The 26,205-nt window shown below is 36.2% G+C and overlaps 1 protein-coding gene across 1 annotated transcript in view; it reads left to right on the forward strand.

Moving 5' to 3' along the window:
* The window catches only part of TBC1D22A (TBC1 domain family member 22A), a 155,773-nt gene that overhangs the window by 40,067 nt on the left and 89,501 nt on the right, over window positions 1–26,205 (forward strand). Inside the window, exon 9 of the mRNA XM_042815968.1 lies at window positions 17,698–17,807. Within this exon, the coding sequence (XP_042671902.1) occupies window positions 17,698–17,807 (110 nt within the window). The remainder of the gene's footprint in view (window positions 1–17,697; window positions 17,808–26,205) is intronic.

The following is a 26,205-nucleotide window of genomic DNA, read 5'->3' on the forward strand; positions in this document are numbered from 1 at the left end:
ACCCCTGTAAGTATTTTTCTTGTAATCTTAAATTTTACACGTGGTTTGGTACCTGTGTTTTTATAAATCGCTGCTGCCATATGACTTCATGAAGTAATTTTTTCTGGCCCAGATTGTAATGGGATCGGAAAGGGATTTAGTTTAGAGTATCATTAGTGTGTGAACATACAGGTTGGTTGATCCTGTAAAAGCCATCATCCATCTGCCTGTATGCCCTTCACTTTTATTTCCATTCCCTCTCATATAGTATGGGAAATGTTCCTGTTTTAACACAAGCATTCATACTGATTATCACCTTCTTTCACTCTTTTTTGGCATATCTGCAGAAAATGAATTTTAAAACATCCTGTTTTTTTTCCACAGTTCATTGAGCGCTGTATCTAAAATTACAATTTTCATAATATGATTGACGTAATGTTTCAGAGCATTGCATCATGGCTGAATCTGAGGTAATTCCTCAGTATTTATTTATAGAATAAGAAAAAAAAGTAAATTTCCTGCATACATTCTTTCCAGAAAGAAGAGTTATAATTTTTATGTAGTAAATAAATCTGTTTAGAAGGTATGTAAAATTGAATTTCTGACTGATGAGATGGTAAGCCATAAATCAAATAGTATTACTGCATGACTCCAGATAGCTGTTAGAAGATTTTGCCAATTTTTTTTAATATGCATTCATTGTTTTCCTTACAAGACCAAGCTGAAACATTGCCTGCTGCTATATGTAATGTCAGACCATTGAACTTCCTTTATAGAAAACTAGGCCTTTCTTATTTGATTCTACCAATTTACTGGTTATTGGAGAGTTGTGCGTTGGGATTTGAGATGATAAAATGGAAAAGATGAAATGTATCTGTCGTTGCTCTGTGAACTACAGACCTATAACTGGATTAATGGAATGCTTCCTCCTTACAGGCCCTTCGTGAGGTTGGAGACGGGCGGAATCATTCTTACTCTCGTAGCCTTTACTAGGAAAGAAATACTTCCCAGAACAGAGCTCCCAGGAACGCGATGAGTTTCTTCTGTGTGAGAAATTAAAATTTCAGATTTGCGATTTCTGAATTCACCAGAACTTTTCTGAAAGTATGCTGTTCATCAAGCTCACAATGTTACAGTGCTTTTTTTCGTTGTTTGAATAAATGTGTTTTTGAACAACACCGCACTAAAGTGCTTTATTTATGTATTTAATCAAAACTTTTATGAAATTTATGAAGCTATGATTCATGAAACTTTTACAAACTAAATTTGCATAAAGGCACTGGCGTGAAGCATAAATGACATCTTGACATTTTATTGCTAGTTGAAAGTATTAAGTAAATATTTCCCTACTTTTTTTCATTGTAAAACTTTGGTGAAAAACTATGAAACCATTGCAAATATTTAAATAGCTCTTTAATCATGTAAAAACTCAATGCACAAGTTCCATTTAATCATATTAAATTTTCTATCCTTAATGCAAATCACCAGTAATGTAGTTTCCACGTACAAAAGTACATTTTAGTGCTGCTTCTTAATAATTTCTATGACATTTTATAGTTATATTCATGACACTAAATGAAATTGACTGAAACTGTCATAAACATGAACAATCATCTTTGAAATACTCAATATCTGAATGAAGTGTTATATATGATTAAGGGGATGGGAGGATGGCGGCAGCAAAGAGTGAAGAAAGCTGACACAAAACTATTTTAAATTCAAGTCCTAGAAATACTGACAGCCCAATTTCTATGGAGTCTCCTCCTTGGAGATTTCTAGTAGCCACCTGGCTGCTGTGGTCCTCAGCATCCTGCAATGGGTGTCCCTGCTTGAGCAGGGGTTGAGCCAGATGGCATCCAGAGGTTTCTTCCTCTCGGCCATTCTGTGATTCTGTAATTTTATCATCTGTAAGCTCAGAAAGCATCACATGCTTGCCTCTGTAAAAATCAGCAGCATGATCAGCTCAGTGAGGTGAAACTTTGGAGTTACCTCTTAACTTCTGGTGCCTTCACGTAATACAAAACTTACTATATGCCTACTTGCTATGTAATATAATATATATATTTATAAAATTGTCATGTGACATATTTTATAAAATTAATCTAAACTTACTTGCAGGAAAATGTTGTTCATTTTATCATTAGGAAATGATATGATAAAAAAAAAAAAAACATTAGGAATGTTTTTCCTGACTCTCACCCTGTTTACGTGCTGATGTACTGTCCAGAGAATGATTTTTCAGTGTGGTGCAAGTAGGTGATGAGAGAAAGGCTTGTGAATAAAATAAACTAGATTTGAATGTTTCTGTATGATGTCATCACCTCCTTGCTTTGTACCATGGTGAAGTTTGACAAATAAACAGAGATGTGTTTGTGGGGCTGAGGACTTGATGCTTACATACCACTCTACTGCCTGCGCTGTGTGACAGCATTGAGTTGATCACAGTGGGAAAGCAGCTGGAAATGTTTGGGTGCTGTAATCCTAATGGTGTTTCATACCTTGCTAAGAAGCCTTTCTGGAGCTAAGTAATATTTGTTCCTGTTTCTTGTAGTTTGGCTTGTTCTGCTTAATTTAGGAGCTTCCTTGAGACCCTTCTCTTCCTTACATAATTTATTTCATGCTATCTATCAGAGTTCTCAGTTGGAATTCAGCCATTCCTTTTGTTTGGAGCATACTAATGGCCCCATTAGTCACTGCAGTTCTTAGACTAGATGTTTATGGTCCTGTTAGAATTCATCCTTGTGAAGAAGCAGTCTATTCTGAGAAGTTACTTTTAAATACATGCATATCCTACTGTGATTCAGAATTTATTTTTCTCACTCATCTGTTTGAATTTCTCTGAGGTGTTGTAATGAAAAAAAAATAAAGCAACCATGAAGTTTTCTTCAGGAAAACTACCTTGCATCAAAGGAGATTTAAAAAATATATATATATTGTATGTATATATAGAGAGAGTGTGTTAAATTTTTTCAATCTGTAAAGACTTTAGCTCTCTTTTGGCAATTGGCTAGGTTATATCTTTAAATTGTTCATCTGTTTTTATGCATTTCTCACTCAAGAAAAATAAACCATATGTGGCATTGAGAAATTTTCTTATTAGATTATAATGCAAGTTTTCAGGCCTAATTTGGCAAAGAAATCTTATTAATTTATGTTCTTCTGTTTAATGTTACCAAGTAGGAGAATCCGTGTGAAAACTAATAGAATTATTTGAATTATTTGTCAGCTAGCAATGTGTGCAAATTGAGTGGCCCTGCACAGTGACCATTTCATTCTGGCATAGAATTTCAGGTAAGGACTTTTTTTCATACAGGTGTACTCAGAAGTACAGTTGGGATTCTTACCCAGCTATGCACTTCATGTGTGGCTTGAAAGAAATAAAGTTTATCCTCTAGCATCTTTCCCTATGTGGTTTTTTTTTTTTTTTTAACCTGTTGCAAGTCAATGATGGCATTTGGTACCAAATATGAGTGAATCTGTCTGCATAACCTCTCTGAATCTATTTCAATCAAAATGAGATGACTTACCTACTTAATTAATAGAATATTAGCTAGTTGTACCAAATCAATTAGAGCTGCTGCTATTTCTTAGGAGCGTAGTAACCTTCAGAGGGAACTGTGTGAACTCTACTGAACGATACGTGCTGTAAAATTCATCTTCTTCCAGACCTCACTTGCTATTTCAAGAGGTTAATGTACCCTGCTTTCATTTCATTGCTCTTTAAAGTTAATGGAGGAGCTGCATATTTGGATAATTCCAAATCAAGTTTAGTTGGACTGAAATGTGTTTCTTTTCATACACTTTGATCACTGAGCTCATCTGGGCTAGCTGTTGTCGAAATAGGTAGTTTTACTTGCTCTTTTCCAGTCCCTAACATGCATTCCTGTTGCCCTTCTTCGGTCACTATTGGTTTTTCTTTAACACAGTTCAGCTAAGCTGGCAGGAAGCTAGCCCCATAATAAAATGAATAATTTAAACTCAGAGATCGAAGATGAATATCAGTGCTGGTTTATGAATGTTAAGGAGAAAGAGAATAGCAAGATCTCTTGCTTAATGCCAGCTAACTTCAGGTTGCTTTAACTTTTTCATAAGCTGTGCCCCTGTAATAAATATTTGTGAATTTTGCTTATTTTTCACTTAACAAGTTGGAAAGAATTCTTAAAAACATTTCAACATGCAGGCTATGGTAGGGTAACCTGCATTTCTAATATACTTCCTTCCTATCACTGTCTTTAATGGTCTCTGTTGTTATTACAATAGACTATTCTCTTGTTACAAAATGAATCCTTCTCATAGACTGTTTCAATTTTGTTTTCACTCTCTTAAGTATACCATCAGATTTCCAAGCTAATTAACAGCTCATGAGAAATGGTGGATGCCTACATCCACCTACAAAAAAGTCTGTCTACATAACAGACTTTTTGGAGAAAAATTTGAGTGAACAAGTTTTTGCTATTAATTAGGAGAACAGAGTGCTATGAATATAATTTGTTTGAGTTATCAGTTTCAACTTCAAGGTAATTTTAAAAAATAAAGAAATGCGCACATATTCTTTATCCGGATTCCCTTGAAGGTCTTCTGTGAGTCTGTATCTTTGACTGTTCTGAACATACACAGGTTTCTCTTTTGGAGCTACTTGAATTGAGTAAGATTTACATATGACCTTGCTGTTTGAGATCCCAAAATCACATTTGTACCCTAAGATCTTCCTGCTTGAGGCTTCAACTCTTTTAGGTCTGTATTTCTGGGCAAAATGAACACAGGTCTATGTTTTTGAAAGCAGCCCGAGCTTTGCCTTCCTTCTTTGCTTCACTTGCCGCATGTAAAATTATTTTTTACCTTTACTTTTGATGTTTTTCATGTGAACTAAATTTTTTTGACAGTAGTTTTGTATTATTTCTATTTATCTTTGTAAGCAAAGTGTTTGAAGTCTCATTGCAGTGAATTAATGAAGAAAACTCCAGTCAACTTCATAATCGTCATTAAAACAAAAATCAAGTTCTTGAAAATCTGTTCACTTAACCAGTCAGTTCTCATGAACTGCACATGCTGAATATTGTGAATGAAGTGTAATAAAATATCCTCTTTAGTATCTTTAGTTAATGAGATATACTAGTAATAGTGCTGAGCATTCAGCTTGTAAGAGTGTTATAGCAGAGAAGTGATGTGTTCTCTTAACTTCACTCTTTGCTGGGGTAAAATCAACTCATTTTAAATAAAAATTTTATTCAGCTGCCTTTTAAAAGACGCCTAACCATCTGAAGTTGAATAAGCTAATTTAAGTTAGATTTCTCTGGCTGTGGTTAACAGCCGCTGTCAAAAGTGAAAAAAAGAAGGCATTAAAATTATCCTAATAAGTATATCTAACTACTGAATTGCCCGTTATTTTTAGTTCCTTGCCTGTGAGAAAATTAATGTTTTGATAATGGTATTCATTGCTCATAGCATCATGTGAATTTTGGTTAAAGAAGAAAAAATCTGCACTCTTAAGGTACCTTAATCTTTTAGACTTTTCTTAAGCTTTTAAATTGTCTTCAAAGAAAATAAATCGCATGTAGCTAATAACAATAATATAAGGGATGCGATAGAGAAGTTTGACAAAATGGGAAGTGGTAGATTTGTATTAACAATGTATTAGAAGCTGATCAGGTATTTAAATGAGGAAACATGCATAACTTGTTTTGAGTATTGCTTCACAGGAAAACTGTGTTATATTAAAGAGAAAAATTTGCTGCCTTTGGGAGGAGAGGAGAAAGTGCTTCTAAATAAAAAAGGATTTAAGATGCCACCTTTCTTTTTCTTTGTTTTTGCAAAAGTCAGCATTATTTTTGTAGGGTGTTGAATAAGTGAGGCCTTCCCTGTAATCAAGAAGAAAGTATCTGTGTCATTTAGATTTGTAATTTTAGAAAATGTTCTTCCTTTGTCAGAGTGGCAAAGTACTGTGTAGGAGTGCTCTGAACCCCAGAGCTGTCCCTTTAGCCTACCTGAGTAATTATTTCCAATCTGTGATATTTTTACCTATACTATGCTGCAGTGTTTTCATTGAAAGTGTGGTAAGCAACAGTCGTTTAATCTTTGCTCTGATGACAAGCTTTTAAAAAAAAAAAAAGTCCAAAGGGGTTAAGGAAGTCTAGATATGGAGATAAGTGTTAGAGCAACTACTAGAAAAGCAAACAGCATCTCAAGGATTGAATTAAGAGTCAAAACTAAGGATTTATCAGACTTAACGATTTCTGTTCACTGGTAATGACTACTTCCAGGTACCACTATTTGAATTCCTTCTACTCACCTTGAAGATACTGCCATACAACTGCTTTTCTTGTTAAATAGAAAATTAAATGAAAACTTGTAATCTTTTTCTTTGTTGGCATGACATAGTAGTTGCGAAATTGCTGTCATTTTATATAAATTTTGTTGGATCAACCCAGAGAGGTTGTGGATGCCCCATCCCTGGAGTTGTTCAAGGCCAGGTTGGATGGGTGCCCGGGCAGCCTGGTCTAGTATTAAATGGGGAGGTTGATGGCCCTGCCTGTGGTTGGGAGGTTGGAGCTTGATGATCATTGAAGTCTCTTCCAACCTGGGCCATTTTGTGATTCTGTGATCATTTATGTCTGTAGGCATAAGATGACTTTTACCTTCTTAGCCTTCCAAACGTATGCTCATGTTCTGATGCAGAAATCTCATATAGCTGCTAGGTCAAAAATGACTGGATTAGATTTTCTTATACTTTCACTTCCTGGTATCTAGCTGTGTAGACTCTTCGCTTAAACATTTCTTTTGCAAAAACTTTATTTACCCAGTCCTATGGAAAGAATGAGAGGAACTTTTTACTGTACTACTATTTTTTACGATGAAATGTGTTGAACAAATCCTGAAATTAGTAAGAAATTTTGCAGCAGGACTTGATGATCTTTAGGGCCTTTTCCAACCTGTGTAATTCTATTATTCTATGGCTTTCTAACATCAAGTGGGTTTAATCCAAGATTTCTAACCAACTGAAATCAATGTTTCTACAATAGGATTTTTGTGACTGTAAACTTATCCGTAATCAATAAGTTGATCTGGGGCCATAAGCGTTCATCCTGCAAAACCTCACCTTGTGCTGATTCTTTTTCTTTTCTTTGGCTGGCTGTATGTTTTCAGTTCACTGTGGGTTTTGTCCACAAGTTGGTGTGATACTTTCTGTATTTCACCAGAGGAAGTATTTCATTAATTTAATTTTGTACCATGTTCAATGCATCATAAATATTCTGAGGTACTATAATACTGTTTTGTTGACTCATAAACAGAATCACTTTTTGATCAAAAGTTTTATCTGCTGTCTGTGCTTTTTTCACATCATTTCACTACTATCAGGGATTTCCATTCTCTCCAGTATAGCTTATGAGATCATAACAACTTCTCTGTTGTTTATATTATTTCCTTACTTAGTATTTAAAGAGATGTTTAATTTTCTTCACATGCAGATCAACTTTTGCTTGTGTTCTACTTTAAGCCTTCATACCTGAGTCACTTGTCTGTATTTTCTTCTGGCCTATCTCCATACTTTATCTTATTTTAACTATTGTTATACGTTTTCACATGAAAATCAAAACAACCACAAAATTTTGTCATTAGCAATCAGAATGAGTTGTAACTGGCTGGCTGTATTGGTTTTAAATTTTTGAGATTTTCAGCTAGTTCTGAGATTTGTCTGTTAAAACAGTCTGGTTTTGTATTACTGACTTGTCTATGTCTAGCTTTGTTGTGGTTTTAAGGTACTCTAAAGAGGCGTTATGGAAAAAGGAATATTTTTCCCCATGTGTATATTATATTGGTGTGTGTGTATTTGTATGTCTATATGTATGCACACACATACATGTAGGTCTCTCCAAATGTACTGCTTCCTATTTATTTCCATGGAAACAGCAGCAAAGAGCACAATAATACTATTTGATAGAGCAAATTTTTGGCTACAAGACCATCTTTTTCATCATAGTCATCACAATTAGCTATGCATTTACGCCAGTGATGAATGAGAGTCTGCGTGCTGTGCTCATAAAAATCTATATGGCCATATGGAATGCTGTCACCACTGCTGAAATGCAGCACCCACTGCCTTGCTGGTCCTCTCGTCCTCTTTTTGATCTCTATAAACATTCACCAAGCTTCAATGAGTGTCACTGAGTGCAGCTTTGTTGTAGATGTGCTTCTGTGTCAGATGCCATTCTGTCAGATCGCCTCTCTGCTGCTATCTGCTGCACAGCAGCAAATTGTAACGGAATATTGGTGGCAAGATTCAACCTCTGTTACCGTACTGCCAACATCTTCCTCTGACACTGTGGGCCAACATAACAAAATCAAAGGCATTACTTTCAGAGCAGCCCTTTCATTTATACACTTCTGTGTATAAACACAATTACCGATACGAATTCTGATTATACTGAAAATTTGGCATCTTTCCGTGTATTTTGAAGTTCTTTAATGTTACTGTTGAAAAAAAAAAAGCTTTCTTTTGTGATGCTCAGTGCACACCCCTAGAACTGTAACAGTTTAATGAAATGGGCAGTGTTACGAGGACAGGCTGAGGGAGTTGGGGCTCTTCGGCCTAGAGAAGAGGAGGCTCCAAGGAGACCTTGTAGTGGCCATCCAGTACCTGAATGGGACCTACAGGAAAGCTGGGGAGGGACTTTTTATAAGGGCATGTAGCGACAGGACAATGGGAAGTGGATTTAAAGTGGAAGAGGAAAAAAAGTGGGGAAAAAAATTATTTACTGTGAGGGTGGTGAGACACTGGAGCAGGTTGCCCTGTGAGGTTGTGGATGCCCCTTCCCTGCAAGTGTTCAAGGCCAGGCTGGATGGGGCTGTGAGCAGTCTGTTCTAGAGCAGGGGGTTGGAACTACCTGATCTCAAAGATCCCTTCCAACCTTCTGTGATAATATTACCTTGAAGTAGTAAATTTCTGGTAAGACAGAAATATCTTTTGTGGATTCTATTGTCTCTTTTTGGCAGGTAATTATGGTACTAATTGACTTGTACTGTGAGGAAGTCATGAGAGTTCTGAAAATTATTTTATGGTGTTCTGTTTGAAATTACAAACTGGAAATGTTGCATCATGGGAATGAATGAAAAACAAAAACTTTAGTAATTATAGAAGCAGTAAAATGAGATTGAAGAGAAGCCAAAAGATTTCTGCAGGTGTAAAAGTGAAAACAATGTGAAGAAGGAGAAAGTTAATTACAATTAATGTAACTATGGGAGAGGCATGTATTCTAAAGAGATCTGTGTATTTTTGCTCTGGCTTGTACATTCATTTTACTCTCCCTCTGGTCTCCATATAGTTATAATTAATGATCATCTTTCTAAAGTGCAGAAGAACTGACTTGTTTATACTTGCAGATCTAAATCTTCTCAATTGTGCTTTCAAACAGACTGGGGAATGACTTGAATGACTTCTGGCATCCAGTTCCACAACTTTGTGTGTTTATTATGGAGAAACTCACAGGAAGAAAAGCTAAAAGAGAATGAATTGCTTAAGCAATGATAACATGCTGTACAACTCGTCAGAAGCATAACATTCAAATACTGTTGATACAGATCAGTAACATCTTACGACCTACAAGAAAGTTTTCAAATTAAAATGATTCAGTACTTTAAACATAGCTGTAAGCAGCCTTTTTCCTCTCATTGTCAGCGGCGTATACGGTAAATTAATGCTATGTTCGATTCAGGCATTGTTTTATGCTGAAGGTGTTTAACTTAAATAGGCTTTGTTTGGAGTTTAAATACAAGAACTTCTTTAATCGTAGAGAAGTAGACAAAGCTTCTTAAAGAAACCGTGTTTTCTTCATCAGCGTGGGAATTTTTGGCTTGTTTTAATTCAGAAAATATGAAATTCTGAATTTCTGCTGTAAGTTATGGAGGTGTTAAACAGAAGTGAAAAGTACTTAGGAAGACCAATGACCAAAGAAGGAAAAAAAAAATCAGTTTATCAACTTCATACTTACAGAAAATGTTTAATGCTTTACTAGCACGTTTTGTTTATTTTTGACTCTAAGTTAAACTTTTCACTTATTGACTTATAAATAGTATTATCATTAAAGACATTTGTGAAATGATTAGAGAGAGAATAGATTTTCTATCTGGTTAATTATGAGAAAAAAATTCCTTAAATTACAGTCATACTGAAGTACTTTGCCTTTCTTACATTTGTGTAGAAAGTAAATAAATTGTGTTCTTTGTGTAGTTTCTGTGTAATTTCTGTTTTTCGTGTGAAGAGCATATACTGTTATTTCATTATTTCTTTATTTTAATGATAAATACCTATATAAATCGTTTGAATATCATCATAAGAGCATGCGTGGTTTATTCTTACTTTCTATCCTTGTTTTTTGCCATCAATTTCATTGGGTAATTATAAATTGCAGTAAATTAAGATAGTTGAGGAATGTACTCAACAATTAAGCAAGATAAGATGTAGCGTTGCCTTTGCAATCAGAGTTTATCTTGCTCAACTATGCTTCTTTTAATTTAGAATATGGCAATTTGTGCTTAAAAAATGTGCAAGTAATGGATGTTACTCACGTTTTTGCTTTTAATAAGGCAGTAAGTTTGTAAGACATATTTCTTCCCCATTTGCTGTAATGATGTAGGATTATGTGCTTCATTGTTTTGTATAAATATATTGCCTACTGCTGTAGAGCTTGGGTTTGCAGCAAACTGCTGCAGCCATAAGCTTGTGTGTATAATGTCACTGTAAAACAGTTATTTTCTGTGCCTTCATTTTTCTTTTAATTTGAGAATTTATTTTGATGTTCAATTGAATGCTCATAGTGGGTTAAAACCATTTAAAACCATTAAAACCAGTGTGCATTTACGCTTATTGTTACTGTTGTATGTAAATGGTTGGTGAGCTTTACTTGAGAGTAGCAACTTTTTCAGTCTTTTGTCAGTGAAAAAACGAAACATTTGAAACTTGAAATTGTTCATATTAACATATGATTTCTTCTTGATGATGTTTACCATTTTAATGCTTATCCAAGTCTGTCTAGTTAAAGTTAGCCATGTAATTTATTAAATACATAAGTGTTTATGGGAGTATTCAAACTCATTCCTTTTCTCATCTTTTACTGTGAAGTAATTAAGTGCAGGACTGTGTGCTCTTTGTCACTGTCAGGTAAGAAGTCTTAATTGTATGTACTTTTCAAAGTTATCCTCCTATATTCGGATACACAGACAAGTTTTAGATTGTAAAGTACATTTTGACCTAATACATTTTTGTTTTTTCTATCTGATAAATCCTATTTAGTTCTGTACATTCATTTATGAACTCTTTTCTGAAGGCTCTTCCATTATAAAAATACAGTGCTAGAAATTCTGTCTTTAAAGTCTAATTTCATACTTCAAACATTTTCTAATGTTCAGCTGCTCCTGACAGAGGTTCTCTGTGTAACACAACTTGTGTGTTACCATTTTTGGAAGTGCTTTTGAGTGCGTGAAACGTACGTTTTTATAAACAGCTGTATGTAGAATTCCTTGAAATATAATGCTTTTTACTTACTGTTGTCACATTTTTAACAAGCATCTCTTCTGTTTGAAGAAGCGCATTGCCTCTGAACATAACCAGTCATACTGAATGTAAAAAACCTTCCGTGTGCTGAGTTAAATTTAGAGTTTTCAGATCTTTTTACAATATCCTCAAGGTGTTGTGGCATTGGTTTTAAAAGAAAAATGGTCTATTGTTTATCTATTTGCACTGATACTCCTGTGTCTTGATATGTCAGTCGCTGATCCTAAAATTTTTTAAGGGATTTTTGTCATCTTTTTTGTTAAGATCTATTGCTGTGCGAAATTTTGAGGTCTTTTCATAGTCGCTGCCTCCTGTTCTTTCCACAAATAACACATTCCCAGTTAAAATATCATAGGACAATAGAAATTGAAAGGAACTAGAAGAGGTTACGCCGGGCAGTATCATATCCCAAGTCAGGACCAGCTGTATATAGGACCAAAGCTGTCTGTCATTTTAAGACCTCCCACAAACCCAGGCATCACACTGAGTCCCACATAATGCCTTTTTCTGTCCGGTGCTGCAGGGAGTCTGGTACCAGAACCCGCTGTCTGTCCGTTGCTGTGATCTCCTCTCCTCCATCACCTGTTTCCTGCTGATACCTACTGATCTAAATAGCTTGTTGCAACTGAAACCAGTTACTTTCCTCTGTCACTGAGTAGATAGGAAAATTTAATTATTTTTTCAGTAGTTAAATTATGCATATATGAAGACTATTTTATTCCTCTCTGTAGTTGTCTTTATTATTTAATAAAAACAATAATTTTTTCCACACTCAACGTGTTTTCTGGTGTATCCTTCAAGTCCTCAGTCCCTGGGCCTTGCTTTAGACTTCTTTGGGCAGGCGGTGGTTATGTCTCCCTGTTCTTGTTCTCTGCTCTGTGTATTTGTGTGTATGTATATACGTAGACTCATTGCTTGAAAAAATTAAATGATAAGCTCAAGCTAGGTAATTAAAAAATGTGGTTTGGGAGGCAAGTTCAACCTTTAATCTTTCATTTCCTATTCTCCAAGTGGCTTTTGAATTTCTCAGGAAACTCCCTTATCAGGCATTCTGTGTAAATGCTCATCAGCATCCTGTGCTCGTCATGCATATTGGATGCTAATTACTTACTAGTCTTCTAATTTGGTATCACACGCACCACTTCCCTCTGGCAGTCTGTTTTGGTTGACAGCAACAAACCTATTGAAGTGATTACTTTGTGAAGAGTATGCACTGAATGTTGTGTTCTTTTTTGTCACTAATTTTTTTTTTTTTTTTTTCAAGAGCTGTCATCTTTAAAGCTTTGAACTGCTGTTCTACAGTGATGTCGTTCTCAGCTCAATGCCTTAAGTTTTTTTTTTTCCTAAATGTAACTCGCATTTACTGGCCAGATTTCTTGCCTGTGTAAAAGTTTGTTGGCCAGATCTGTGTTTTGTTCTATGCAAGTTCTGCAGGTCGAAAATCTGTTGGTTCCACCTGGTCTATGTAGTTCTCTTTGGTACTCCACTTTTGTGGTAGACTCATTGAATCAATGTATTGAGCTGGACCTCAGCTGTGTGCCTACAAAGAGCCTATCTCTTTTGTTTCATTTACAGCACGAGCTGAGAATTTCTCTACGTTTCAAATAAATTACCACGCTCAAAATACAAATGTATTTCTATGTAGATGTGTGCAATGGGTTATGAATAGAAATTAAGGGCAAACTATGGACTACTTATTAAGGAAAAAATATTTTGCCATTAAAATTTGATCTACGAAAAGCTTGAGTGGAAAATCTTACTGGCAAGCATGCAGACCCGCTAAAGGAAGTCTCACGATGATTTGCTGTTTTCTGGTATGCAGTCTGGAGTTAGAGAATAAGTATATGAGATATTTACTCTCTTGCAATAGAACTAATTGTAGAGTCATGCATTAACTTTGACCATAAAAATCAGGTCAAAGTAATCAAGCTCACAGTGTTTTTGGAGAAGGTGATTTACCTTGTTATCCAGGTCAGTGGAGATTGTAATGGTTCTGTCATATACAGCAAAATGATACGGAGACTTAATAAAGTAAAACGATTAATGATAAAATCATTATTCTTATATTGATGTATGTAATTGTATATATCCTGCTTTGTATTACATCTTTAGGAAGTTCTGGCAGATGATCTGAAAACAAGTGTAAGATTATTAGCAGTCTTTAGACAGACGAATCAACAGTACAGGTTGTATGAGAACATGGCTTGTCATAGGGAATATGTGAAATGCAGTAAGGTCACGTTTACCTGCACCTGCACTGGTGAAATGAATGGGTTCTTTTTATTTTTTAATTTTACCTTTGTGACTTCACTATCACAAAGACAGGAAAGTTTTTGCTTTGGTAATTAATCCTTAACACCTCAAAAGCTATTTCTATCAGATAAATACGTAATTAGGAACTTTTCAATGGGAGATATTGATGTGGTTATGTAAATACTCAATTAGGTAATTGCTACTGAAAGAATTTACATTTAAATGCTCTATTATGTTCCGATGCCCTTAGAAAAATGCTGCTTCCATGCAACAATGACTAAATAGCTGTTCTGTAAGTCTTTGAAAACTGAGTTTGTGATGGGATACGTAATATCTTCTAGATGTGGAAATATTACTGTGTACCTCTGAGTGCAATCATATGTGTCTAATCCTGCAGTTCGTGTCCTTTGCTGGTACCTCTGAAGCTATGACATGTATTTACAATAAAATACTGTAAACATATAAAAAACATGAAATACTGTAAACATATATATTTTGTAAGCAAAATACAGGCAAGCACCTACGCATGCGTGCTCATAGTGATTTCCTTGCACATAGCTGCAACATCTGTATACTTTGGACTTGAAATGTATGACAGTTCTTACACACTAGATGAGAAATACATTTACACAAAGTAATGCTTCATAAAAAAAGCAGTTTTAAGATGTTCAAAGAAGCTGAGCTTTGTGCATTTGCATATTTGTTATGTTGTGTACTGAATGTGCGTAAAGAACAATCCTTCATCAAACAGGCTTGTTTTGGGTTGTAGAACTTTCTTATTTTTCTTATACCGCCATCCATTTTAGTCTCTACTTTTCACTCTAGTGAACCCTTCTGAGTTTTCAGTATTTATTTCAGCACAGAATGTCTTCATAAATAGAATTCCCACTGAAGATTAAGTTTTCCATTTCTTTAATTAATGTAGAAATGCGTTATTGTATGATTCCATCTGGCTGTAACAGGAGATATATTTACCCCCTATCAGATTAAATAGTTTTACAAAATTCAGATACGTTTAAAAGACAATGAGAGATCAGATATGAATTTTGTGTTATCATTTTGAACAGCTTCTGCCAAATTTACTGACTAGGCTTAAACTCATCTCTAAACCTGTTTTGAATGGCCACGAGCCATTGTTTGTTTACTGTGCTTATTCTCAGCTGTTACTGGAGTAGTAAACGTATGACTAGTTGTAATTAATTATTATTATTATTTATCTATCTATCCACTGCCTTAGGGAGTGGATCTAGTTAAAGCCATTTAGGAAAACTTATTCTTAATACACTGTGGGATGTTTCAAAAGCACTCAGTGGCAATCAGTAACGAATGGCTAATACCGTGCTTACAGCAATGCACATATACAGATCAGCATGTCATCGACTCTATGCTACAGCAGTTTTCCTTCAGGCAGCTATTTTACTGTCTTCTACAATTACATAGATAACAAGATAAAAATCTCCACAGGAAACTGAAGAAAATTAGAAATGTTACTGTGAGACTTTGTAGTTGGGACTTTTTTATGCAGTGTTTTTTTCCCCCAAGATATTTACGCGTATACACATTTCCCTGCTTCTTTGCCCCATATTCTTGTTACTTAATTTTATACTACTGTCCATTCAGATTTCAGTCATTGGAAACAAATCTGAAGTTATCTAAAACTCAAATTTTTAGTTCTGTTTTCAAACAAAATTCTTAAATTGGAGTAATGTTTTGTCTCATCTGCTTTTAAGATGGTTATACAAACTGGGAGAAGAACTCTATAAGAGCAGCAGTGCGGAGAAGGACTTGGACCGGGGCAGTCCAAGGTGTTTATATAGACTGTGGGACGAACCCCTTGAGAGCAGCCCTGCAGAGGACTTGGGGGTCCTGGTGGACAAGAAGCTGGACATGAGCCAGCAGTGTGCGCCTGCAGCCTGGAAGGCCAACTGTGTTCTGGGCTGCATTAAAGAAGGGGTGGGCAGCAGGGAGAGGGATGTGATCGTCCCCCTCTACTCAGCTCTTGTGAGGCCCCACCTGCAGTACTGGGTGCAGGCCTGGGGCCCCTGGTACAGGAAGGACGTGGAGCTCTTGGCATGAGAGGAGAGCCACTAAGATGACCAGAGGGCTGGAGCATCTCTCCTATGAGGAAAGGTTGAGGGAGATGGGATTGCTTAGCTTGGAGAAGAGAAAGCTCTGGGTGGACATCATTGTGGCCTTCCAGTATTTAAAAGGAGCATAAAAACAGGAGGGGGAACAGCTGTTTATGAGAGTGGATAGTAATAGGACAAGGGGGAATAGTTTTAAACTGAGACAGGGGAAGTTTAGGTGTTAGATATTAGGAGGAAGCTTTTCACACTGAGGGTGGTGACACACTGGAACAGGTTGCCCAAGGAGGCTGTGGATGCCCCATCCCTGGAGGCATTCAAGGCCAGGCTGGATGTGGCTCTGGGCAGCCTGGTCTGCTGGTTGGCAACCCTGCACACAGCAGGGGGTTGAAACTCCGTGGTCATTGTGGTCCTTTTCAACTCAGGCCATTCTATGACTCTGTGATTCCATGATTTTTACTTCTTCTGTTGCTTGTTTGTTTTAACGCCTTCTGCTTTGTTTTCTTTTTATTTTTAAGTATCTCTAGCATGTTTGTCTTCATCCAAGTAAGCCCTCTCCCTGTGCTACTACATTTGCATGAAGGTTTTTTCCCCTTAAAACCACATGGGAAAAGAAATATTTTGCACTACCACCTATATAAATCAGCGCTAAATATGTAAAATGGTACTTTGCATATTCTGTCTATATTCCTTAATGGAACTTGTCATGAAAATGGATGGCCTATTTTTATTTCAGCAGAAGTGTGGGTCGCTTAAATATTTAGAGTCATTTTTTGAGCTTCCGTAATAAAATGCGGAGCAACCATTGCAGATCACTGAGCATTTGCTTGCTTCTGGCTTTTGTGATGCTTTGCCTTCTTTATTTGATTTAGTGTCTGGATGACTTCCACAGTGTGGGCATACACTACGTTTTAGTTAAAAAAAATAATGATTAATATAATGGATGCAATAAATACACTTCTTAGCCAGTATAATGCAAATTGGCATCCCTTAGCGGTCAGTACTGGGACTGGTGCTCCTTAATATTTTTATCTCTGACATTGACAGTGGGATTGAGTGCACTCTCAGCAAATTTGCAGATGACACCAAGCTGTGGGGTGCAGTCCATACGCCCGAGGGGGATGGGATGCCATCCAGAAAGACCTAGACAGGCTCCAGCAGGGAGCCCATGTCAACCGTATGAAATCCAACAAAGTCAAGTGTGAGGTCTTGCGCTTGGGTTGTGGCAGCCTCCACTATGAGTACAAACGGGGGCACCTAAGGATTGCCCTGCTAAAAATTTTTTTGGGGAGAAAAAATAGTCTTTTCCATTTTGTATAATTTCCTTTGGATTACACATGGTTACTTGAAAATAGACAAATTCTCCTTGAGAAGCTATAGTCAGCTTTTAAACCATTTTACTGGTTTTTAAAAGGGGGTATTTTGGGGCTTTCTTCTGTCAGAACTTGAAATGTTTTATTGTGTGTGGTACAGACATAAACGCTCTGCAGAGGTTGTTCACGCATAACATGAAGGCTTCTGATAATCCTCTTTCAGGTGTGAAATATCTAGAATGAAGTAATTTATTATATATTAATTCTGGTTAACCAGGCATGATTTGAGATTTTCACAGTCTGCAGGAAATTAAGTATTCATTAATATTTAAAGCCATTAGATGACACAGTTGAGCAATAAATGATTCATTTGGTTCCCACTTAAGTAAATGTTCGTTGAAGTTTCTGACTAGAAGATAAGTGGTGCTTGTCTTTGTTTTCAGTTATTTTCCTCATCTTTGCTTTATTTATTCTATGCACTTCATTGACTTGTCTTCTTCTCTCTCTTTTCCTGAAACAGAAGAAGAAGAAGTGGAAAATTTTGATGTTTCCAGTCTGCCTGAAGAAGTACTGCAGAACATAGAAGCTGACAGTTATTGGTGCATGAGCAAGTTGCTTGATGGCATTCAGGTAAATTGATTTTTCCTGTCTGTAAGTAGTGGAGATAACTGATTAATGTCATGGCTTTGAACTGCTTTAAGGTTGTTGGGAAAAAATGCATCTGTGGAAAACAGGGGAGGAGTAGATTTTCCCATTGGAGAAATCTGCTGCAAATTTGGCATATTAGGAAAAAAAGTTCAACTTTTTTTGTTCTTTTTATGACTTTTTATGGCGTGCTAGAGCAGAGTAAAAATGTCCAGTTCTAGAGTCATATTATGCATCTCAGTCACCAATTGTACAGAAGGTTTACTTAAGTCTCCAAGTAAAACAGTCCCAATGAGATTCTGAAGAGCTGGCTCCTGTATTGATTCATTTTGATATGATTGATACGTCATCCTTTAAACTTACTAAACTTGCTCTTACTAGTTCCTGAAATTATTTTCATGTTTTTAAAACGTGTGGTTTAGGCTTGATATTTCTACAACCTCACTGAGTGTTGTCTGAATTGGTTCAACATAGGAAAGCTATTAATATAGACTCAATTTTGTCCTGAGTGCTGCAAGTAACAGCAGAGTGGAGGATTTGCAAGTTCTTGTTGGATCTTCAAAGTAAATGTGTAGCTTGGTGTCTTGTATTTAGGCGAGGGAGGAGTCAGTACAGTCTGGCAAAGATTAAATGGTTGTCAAAACACCTGTATTGGATATTTAGCATTTTATGCTGCATCGGCATTGCAGCAGTAAAGCAGATACTTCTGACTTTACGAAGAATTTATCTGAATTGAATTTTATAGGCTTTATGTTGTGATAGACATAAATAGTATGCCACTAATTCTGTTTTTCAGATCTGTCATTTGAGATAAACATTCTGAATTTTGTAGAAAGTAAAAATAATCTGACTTTTGAAAGTCAGAACATACGCAAGAAAATAATAATCAGTGTGTCTTTCTGGGCTGTGATGAGATCAAAGCTGACCTTTGACAAAAACATGAAAGTTTCCGAAAGGCGTTGATTTCTCCTTTACACTGGCAACAAAGAATGTTAGCGATGTTCACTAGGCAGATGGTTGCAGTCAGGGTTCATTTGCTGTTTTCAGTGAGCTGATTAGAAAATAAATTATGGTTACAACTATTTAGCACTTCGCTGCCGCTGCTTTTCTGTTTTTAAGTGATGTTCATACCATCTCTTTCTCATTATTCCCTGATTTTAAATGAGCTGTACTCACAGTGTGGAGAATCTTTGCTTTGAAATTGTTTCATTATTATTTTGATGACAATAGAAGAATTAGTTACAGGGATAGCAAAACTTTGGTAGATTGATACCTAGCATTTTCGTAGAAGATGAGATGATGGAAAAGTGCTTTTAGAACAGATGATGAATCCAATCCTTCTGATAGGTCTCACGTATCTTACTTAGTTTTCAATACGTTTTGGACAAATGCTTGAAAACTCAAGTGTTTATTTCTCCAATTACTGTTAATGCAGTGAAGAACACGGAGGTTGAAGTTATGTATCTGGAAAATGCCTATCCTCCAATCATTAATAAGTCATCATTAAATATCAGGAACAATAAAAATTCATATGAAATGAAGCTGCAATTTTCAGTGAAACTAATGTTTTCGAGATTCCCAATTTTGATAGCATTTTTAGGATAAACGTTTTTCATATTTTAGTACTTAATATTTTGAAAAGTGCTTTGACATGCTCTTCCTTATGTGTATGTTTTAATATGAATGCTTAATTGACAAAAGCATGTTGCAAAATTACACTCATAACAGAATTTATTTTTTTATGATATTGAGTCAAGAAACAGAGCACTTTAATTTCCATGAGGGTATTTTGAGTATATTTCTCCTTGTTCAATGTCAAATGAGCAGTAGCTCAACTTTCGTGTAGCATCATTGAAAAACGTAGTCTTTTTATCATATTGATCCTTGTAAAAGATGCTGCATTTCTTATTTCATCCTCGCTAAATGGCTGCATTTCAAAATATTTGACCACGTATCAAGAACAAAAGTCAGAACTTGAAATCTACTTGAAGAAATGTGTGTAAAAAGTATTTTTACAATTTTGTCTGATTGTGGAAAATCTGTCACAGGGCCGCTGCTGTACTTTTCTAATAGAAAAGGAAACTTAAAGATGACATCATTTCTCCTTAAAATTCTGTTTTCGTACAAAAACATCAAGTGCTGATAAACAAATTATTGAAACTAATTGTAATGCAATTAAACTGCATCGATTAAAAAATTTAAGCTCGTACATAGATGGAATGGTGATCAATTGGATGTATTCAGGGATGCACTCATCTATCAAAAGCAGGCTTGAAATATTATGCTGCAGTGTGACTAATGATGTTACAGTTAACTCATTGCAACTGCAGAGTGCTGCTGAAATAAAAGATTTGCTTCTTTCTTTCCTCCCGTTCTGCTTTGTTGTCTCCCTATGTGTTGATGCCCACTTTCTGCTCAGATAGAGGGGTCATGTTGCAGGATGAGTTTGTTGGGATAATTAATCCAACTGGAAATTATCTTGTTGAGAAGCAGATGAAAGATTGTTTTACTGAGCTGACTTACATTCTGGATATGTGATTATAGGATCCTTTGAAGGGAGACAAGGACTAAATGGGGACTAGGGTGTTAGGATAATGTGGAATCATTAAATTTAACGTCAAGCCCAAAGAGCATAAGAGGATTTATATCAAACTAATAAACCTGTGCTCCTCCCTGCTCCTGAACATTCCTTTGTGATCTCTTGCTGAGAGCAAGAGCTGTGAGCTGATTTAGAGATCTGAATCACACAACAAAAAAGCACTCATCAAAGACCTTAAACTGGCACTGTAGCAAAAAATGAGTAGAAGTACCCAGCAGGGCCAGGGCATAATCACAGCAGGTAAGATGTGGATTTACTTTGCTGTAGATTATAAATTTGTGCAGCTTGTTGCTAATATGCAGTAAACTAGATTGTCCACTTCAGGTTTCTCTGCTTATCAGTGAAGGTGCTACTGATTGTTTCTTGAAAGTAGTTCTCCCTGTTCGCTCAGTATTTTCCATGTAATCTGCTATACATGCATTGTGGAAGGTCTTTACAGCCAACGAGCAAAACTGCTCTTTTCTCACAAAGCTAAAAAACCATGAAAAAAAAACCATTAAAAAAAAAAAAAAAAAGCCCAAATCCTAAACAAGGCCAGTGCTTAATGCTTCCTATTTTTTATGAAAATACATTCCAGGAGACTTACGTATGACAGCTGATATTTTGTCTAAAATGCCTGAATAACTGATGCAAGGAATGTGCGATGCTGTGGCGATAACTGCAATCTGGAAATGTGTGCTGAATAGCCATAATGTATTGATGAGTGTAGCCTTTCCATTTGGTGTTGGCCTCTCAGGACTGGATAAGCTTAAAGAGTGTGCTGTGATTGTATGGGAACTGCTGAGTCCCGGCCTGAACCTCTGATTGATCACCTGAGGCGAGCCGTGAGTCAGCAGAGGAGCACAGGCGGAGCCAGGCTCCAGGCCTCCTAGACCTATTGAAGAGCTGGCTACCAGTGGGGAAGGATCTCTTCTGGAGATCTGCTCTGCTGGAGTTTTGTGAGTGAGCCCAGGATAGGGGTAAGCTTTCTATCTATTTTCTTTTTGTTATCATCATCTGCTTTGCTGAACTCTCTCTTGTTGATTTTGTAATTATAACATCTTAATGTTCATTGATTATACAACGCTAACAGTTAGATACTGGGATATTTTGGATAGGAAGAGGAAGATAAGGTTTCTGAGGGCTTTGTCCAGTTGAATCTTGAAAATGTCCAGGAACGGAGGCTGCAGTATCTGCTGTGAGGGTAACCCGTTCAAATGCTTGAGTGTCCTTGTGTTGAAGAAGTTTCCCCCCACCATCTTATGAAACGTCTCACGTTTCAGTTTATGCTGCTTGTCTCTCATCTTCTCAATATGTACTATTTAAAAGTCAAACTCTGTCATCTTGGTGACAAAGATTTTAGCAGGCTGCTGTTACATACCTCTAAAACCTTCTTCAGTCTGAAGAGCTCCAGTTCTTTCAGCCTTTCAAAGGGAATGCGCCCCATTCTCCTCAGCATCTTGGTAGATATCTATCCTTGTTCCAGTTCCTCTTCACAGAAACCCTTGACAACCCAGGTTGTCTTCGGCTTGTATTCTTGCACGAGATTCCAGTTAATAAATTTTTTAAGAATGTGTATGACTGTGTTCAAAACATGTCTAAAAACACCACTATTTTTTGTAATTTTCAGTGAATTACTTGATTCACACCTGTAATTCATGATTAACATTTAGCAGTATTTTGGTAAGTACATTCAAATTGCAAACAAAGATCATGTTTTTTTTCTGCCTGATTAGTTATATGAACTACTTTGTCTTACGCTGCTATTTGAAGAATCTATAGTGTTTCAGATGTCCTTTTTGCTTGTGATAAAAGCCAGTCTTCTTTAGAACACCCCTAAATTGTACGTGATGCATGAGTACTTCTGCATTTTCACCTTTAGGAATAATGACTGTGGACATGAGAAAATGAGATAGAACTTATCCCACGAGTACTTTTTTCCTTTCAAGTTGACATTCGCACACACCCTTTTTAATTACCTTTTTTTTTTTTTTTATTACTGTATCATCCTTTATAACACTTTCCTCAACAGTCTCATTAGCATTCAAGAAAAAGTTCACATAGATCTGTGCCTTCTGAAAACGTAACATTCACATATAAAATTAAGTGTAACTCTTCACTTTAAGTTCAAGTGTAATGGTAATAAAATAACCAAAGGAGAAATATATGCATTGCATAATGATCCGACCAGATGTATTAAAAATAGCAGTAAAATTTTAAGATCGTTATTTATCCAGGCCTGGGAATTATTAGAATAAAAGCGAAATAATTCATTTGCAGGGACTGTAATGCGATGAGGTATATGTTAGATATTTCTGTGACTGATTAAATAGCAAGGTTTACAGTCTGCAAAGGGAATCCTGCAGAGAAAGTTGTTGCTAACCTGTGCCTCAAATCTTAGTTATAAGTGGATGGATACAGTGCTACTTGGAAAATCTTTCAAAGGGTTTGAGGGAACAGATACTTAGCATGAATATTTAGATCAGACTTTGAGAAGTCTGTGCAGAAATAACACTAAAACTTCTGAAAATTCCTCATAGGACCTTTCAAAGATCTATTCTTATGAAAAAAATAGGTCAAAGATAGCTTTCATAAAACCCCTGCAAGACAAAGGTCTTTCTCTACCATATCTGTATTTCACTGGGGTAACCAGGTACTCATAGCTGAACTAGTTTCAGCTAGCAAGGTTAGTCATAGAATCATAGCATCACCAAGGTTGGAAAAGACCTCTAAGATCATCCCTTCCAACCATCCACCTGTCACCAGAATTTCCCTACTAAACCCTGTCCCTCAGTACAACACCTAAATGATAATGAATTGCAGACCTGTTATATGTGAGTGTGGAGTTTGTTAGCCAAGATAGATATATAAAAGAATATGTATTGCAGCTGTCTGGTCTGTCTCTACCTCTTATCTGTCTCTTGGTGTATGGACCATGTGTATGTTGCATGTGTGCTTTCATGCACTGATCAAGTTTCTGCATCGTGGGTGTTGCAAGGTCTGTCTACTTGTGCTGATACAGTGGTAGCTTATCTAGGATTTCTGGGTATGCTTCAGTTCAGTGCTCCATTTAGCTCAGCTAGCTAAGGTGCTCTTTCCTACACTCTCCTCAGCTGGGCACAGCACTACTAGTATGGTGTGTTCAGAGGAAATGTGGATGAACAGTCCCCACTAACGCTGCAGAGCTCATATTGAAAGACAGTACTGCAGTCTTGCAGTTGTTCCTGTGTTAAAAGTTCCTGATGCCAGCAGAAATGCATGCTTTAGAAATGTGGAATTCCTGTAAGGAGTTTTCAAAAATGTTAGAGAGTTTTTTTTCTTTATTTAGCTCTTGTAGCACTTGAGCTGCATGTCTGTGCTGTGTCTCTTCCTGCAGTCAGTAGCTCTGTAACCAATCTGTGTGACAGAACTTCTGTATGGTAATAACTATTCAGTTATTTCCAAAAATCCAGAACGTTCATGTTGTGATAGTGCCTTGTCCAAGTTACACCCTAAGAATGACACAACTTTTCTTCAAGCTGCGACCAGTCTAAGGAAAAAAGGAAAAAAACAACGTTTGGGAATGGATTGCCTTATCAGGGCTGGTTAATTAAAAAAAAGTAACAGCTTTTTCTTTTAGAATGAAAGTACAAGTTGGGTTTTAAAATTTTATGAGTGATAATATATGGAAGGATTGAAATGACTGCTGATGTCTGCAAACATACTACCCTGTTTTGCTGAAAGTGAGTTTTTTTGTTGAATGGGGCCTGCTGTTCTGATGGTTGTACTGTGCCGTGGGATTACTCTCAAATGTTTGCAGTATCAGCGACTTCCATAATGCTTTTACTTACCAGGAACAATTTCAAATTCAAATGTTTGTCGTCTTTAGTTACAAACATGAGATGCTTCAGGAGAAGTAGGTTGAACAATTAAGGCAGGTGTTTGTGCCTGGTCAGGACTCTTCTTGTAATGTGAAATGGGCAACTTCAGTGTTTGTGATAATTACTGATCAAATAATATCCCTAACTGTTACTTCTCTCTTTCTTTAACTGTGTGTCGTACGTGAGACTGAACTTTTTGAAGCATGTGGCCCAAAGGCCCAAACAGATGCTACAATCCAGGTTTTCTTCTGTATTCATTCTCAGATATCTGCTTGTTTTTCTGATGTACTCCATTAGAATACATGCTGTTTTAAACTTCCCATGATTTAAGGAGATTATGTAAAATACAACAAGGGTTTAGAATTTTTTTTTCTATAAGCACCTTTTCTCATTTCAAGGTAGCCTTATTACGCTTTTAAAAATAAGTAGCCCTAAGGGCAGACTTTTTCTGAAAGCAAAACATATACACTGTTGTGCCATTCTGTGTCTTTTCTGAAGGACCTTCAGATCTTCAAAGTCCTGTGTGAAACTCATCTTCAGAGAAGTCTTTGAAGACTTTATTAGTACCTGACGAAAAAAAATAGATATTTTATTCAATAATGTGACCGTGCCAACTCGGTCAATAGAGTTGTTGTAACTACTTCTTGTTGAAATGTAATTAACGTAATTGTTAGTTAGTTTTACTCTTTTGAATTAACACTAATGCTAATTAATACATCTGCTATTGCCTGTTCAAAACTTGGAATGGTTAAAACACGAAACTGCTGTGGTCTTCTGTATAGAATCATGACTCTGAGCAGTGTGGGACCGCTTTGTTTCCTGATGGTCTGGCCTCAGACAGACTATTTCAAAGTAGGTCCTGAAGCTCATCATGTACCAGAAGCTGAGAGTTGACTGCAATTCTCTGGGTCTGACCATCCACTCAATTCTTTATCCACCCAGTGGTCCATCCATCACATCACATCTCTCACCTAATTTGTAGACCAGTATGTTGCATGGACTTTTTTCTTTTTTTAAGTTTTCAGACGTCAGTTTTAAAGGAGTTGTGGAATGTGCAAATTTATTTTATCTTCTCACCTGAGAATGGAATAGAAATGTTCAGTTGGAAGGAGCCTTCAAAGGTCATCTATTCCAACTGCACAATCACTTTGGGGCTAATCAGAAGTCAAAGCAAAACAATGAGTATGTTCCTCTCAAGCCATTTTTAATGCTCAAAAATTCTTTACGTGCATTTTTAATAATGGAAATCAGTGAGGAAAGTCAGAGGATTTAAAAGATTAAGATTCAGATGTCTAGATAAGAAATGTTGTTCTTTGAAATTAGAAAGTACTTAAAAAGGTCCAAGTAGAAGAAGTAATACGGCATGTTTTTGTGTGTCTTTGTAAGTGCATATTGTGTTATATATCTGTTTATATAAACACATTGAAATATATGTATAACATGTATATATTACTTATGGATTTTCTATATGTAATTAATAATAGAATGTAGTTGTGTTAATGCATTTATATCTAATAGTTTGTGTTTCTTTCCTTCTATGTATCCCTATAGCTGCTTTTGTAATACAGCAGATGGCCTTCACCAGTACTGTTTCCTTTCCCACATGTAATTAAAATAATTGAAGTCAGAAAGAAAGATTTTCAGAATTCTTATGGACTTATGGCTGTGAAGTACATTTAGTATTTTTTAAGTTATATAAAACTAGAGTACCAGAACTGTGTTGAACTTGGTTAACAGTTCCTTTGGATGCACCTTTAAGACATGATTAAAAGGCAACTGTGTTTTTCTTAGCACTCGAGAAGCTAATAATAATTTGAACAGATCACTGTCAGTACTGTGGCTGTGGATGGTGATAAGAAATGGAGCATTTTAGTTGCAGCATACATCACAGTGACTTGCCTCTCCTAAGTGGTTGAAAATACTGGAACACACGTTTGTACTAATC

This window comes from Centrocercus urophasianus, unplaced genomic scaffold (genome assembly GCF_019232065.1).
Source record: "Centrocercus urophasianus isolate 14NV4802_14NV808 unplaced genomic scaffold, USGS_Curo_1.0 seq_15, whole genome shotgun sequence".
Lineage (NCBI taxonomy): Eukaryota > Metazoa > Chordata > Aves > Galliformes > Phasianidae > Centrocercus > Centrocercus urophasianus.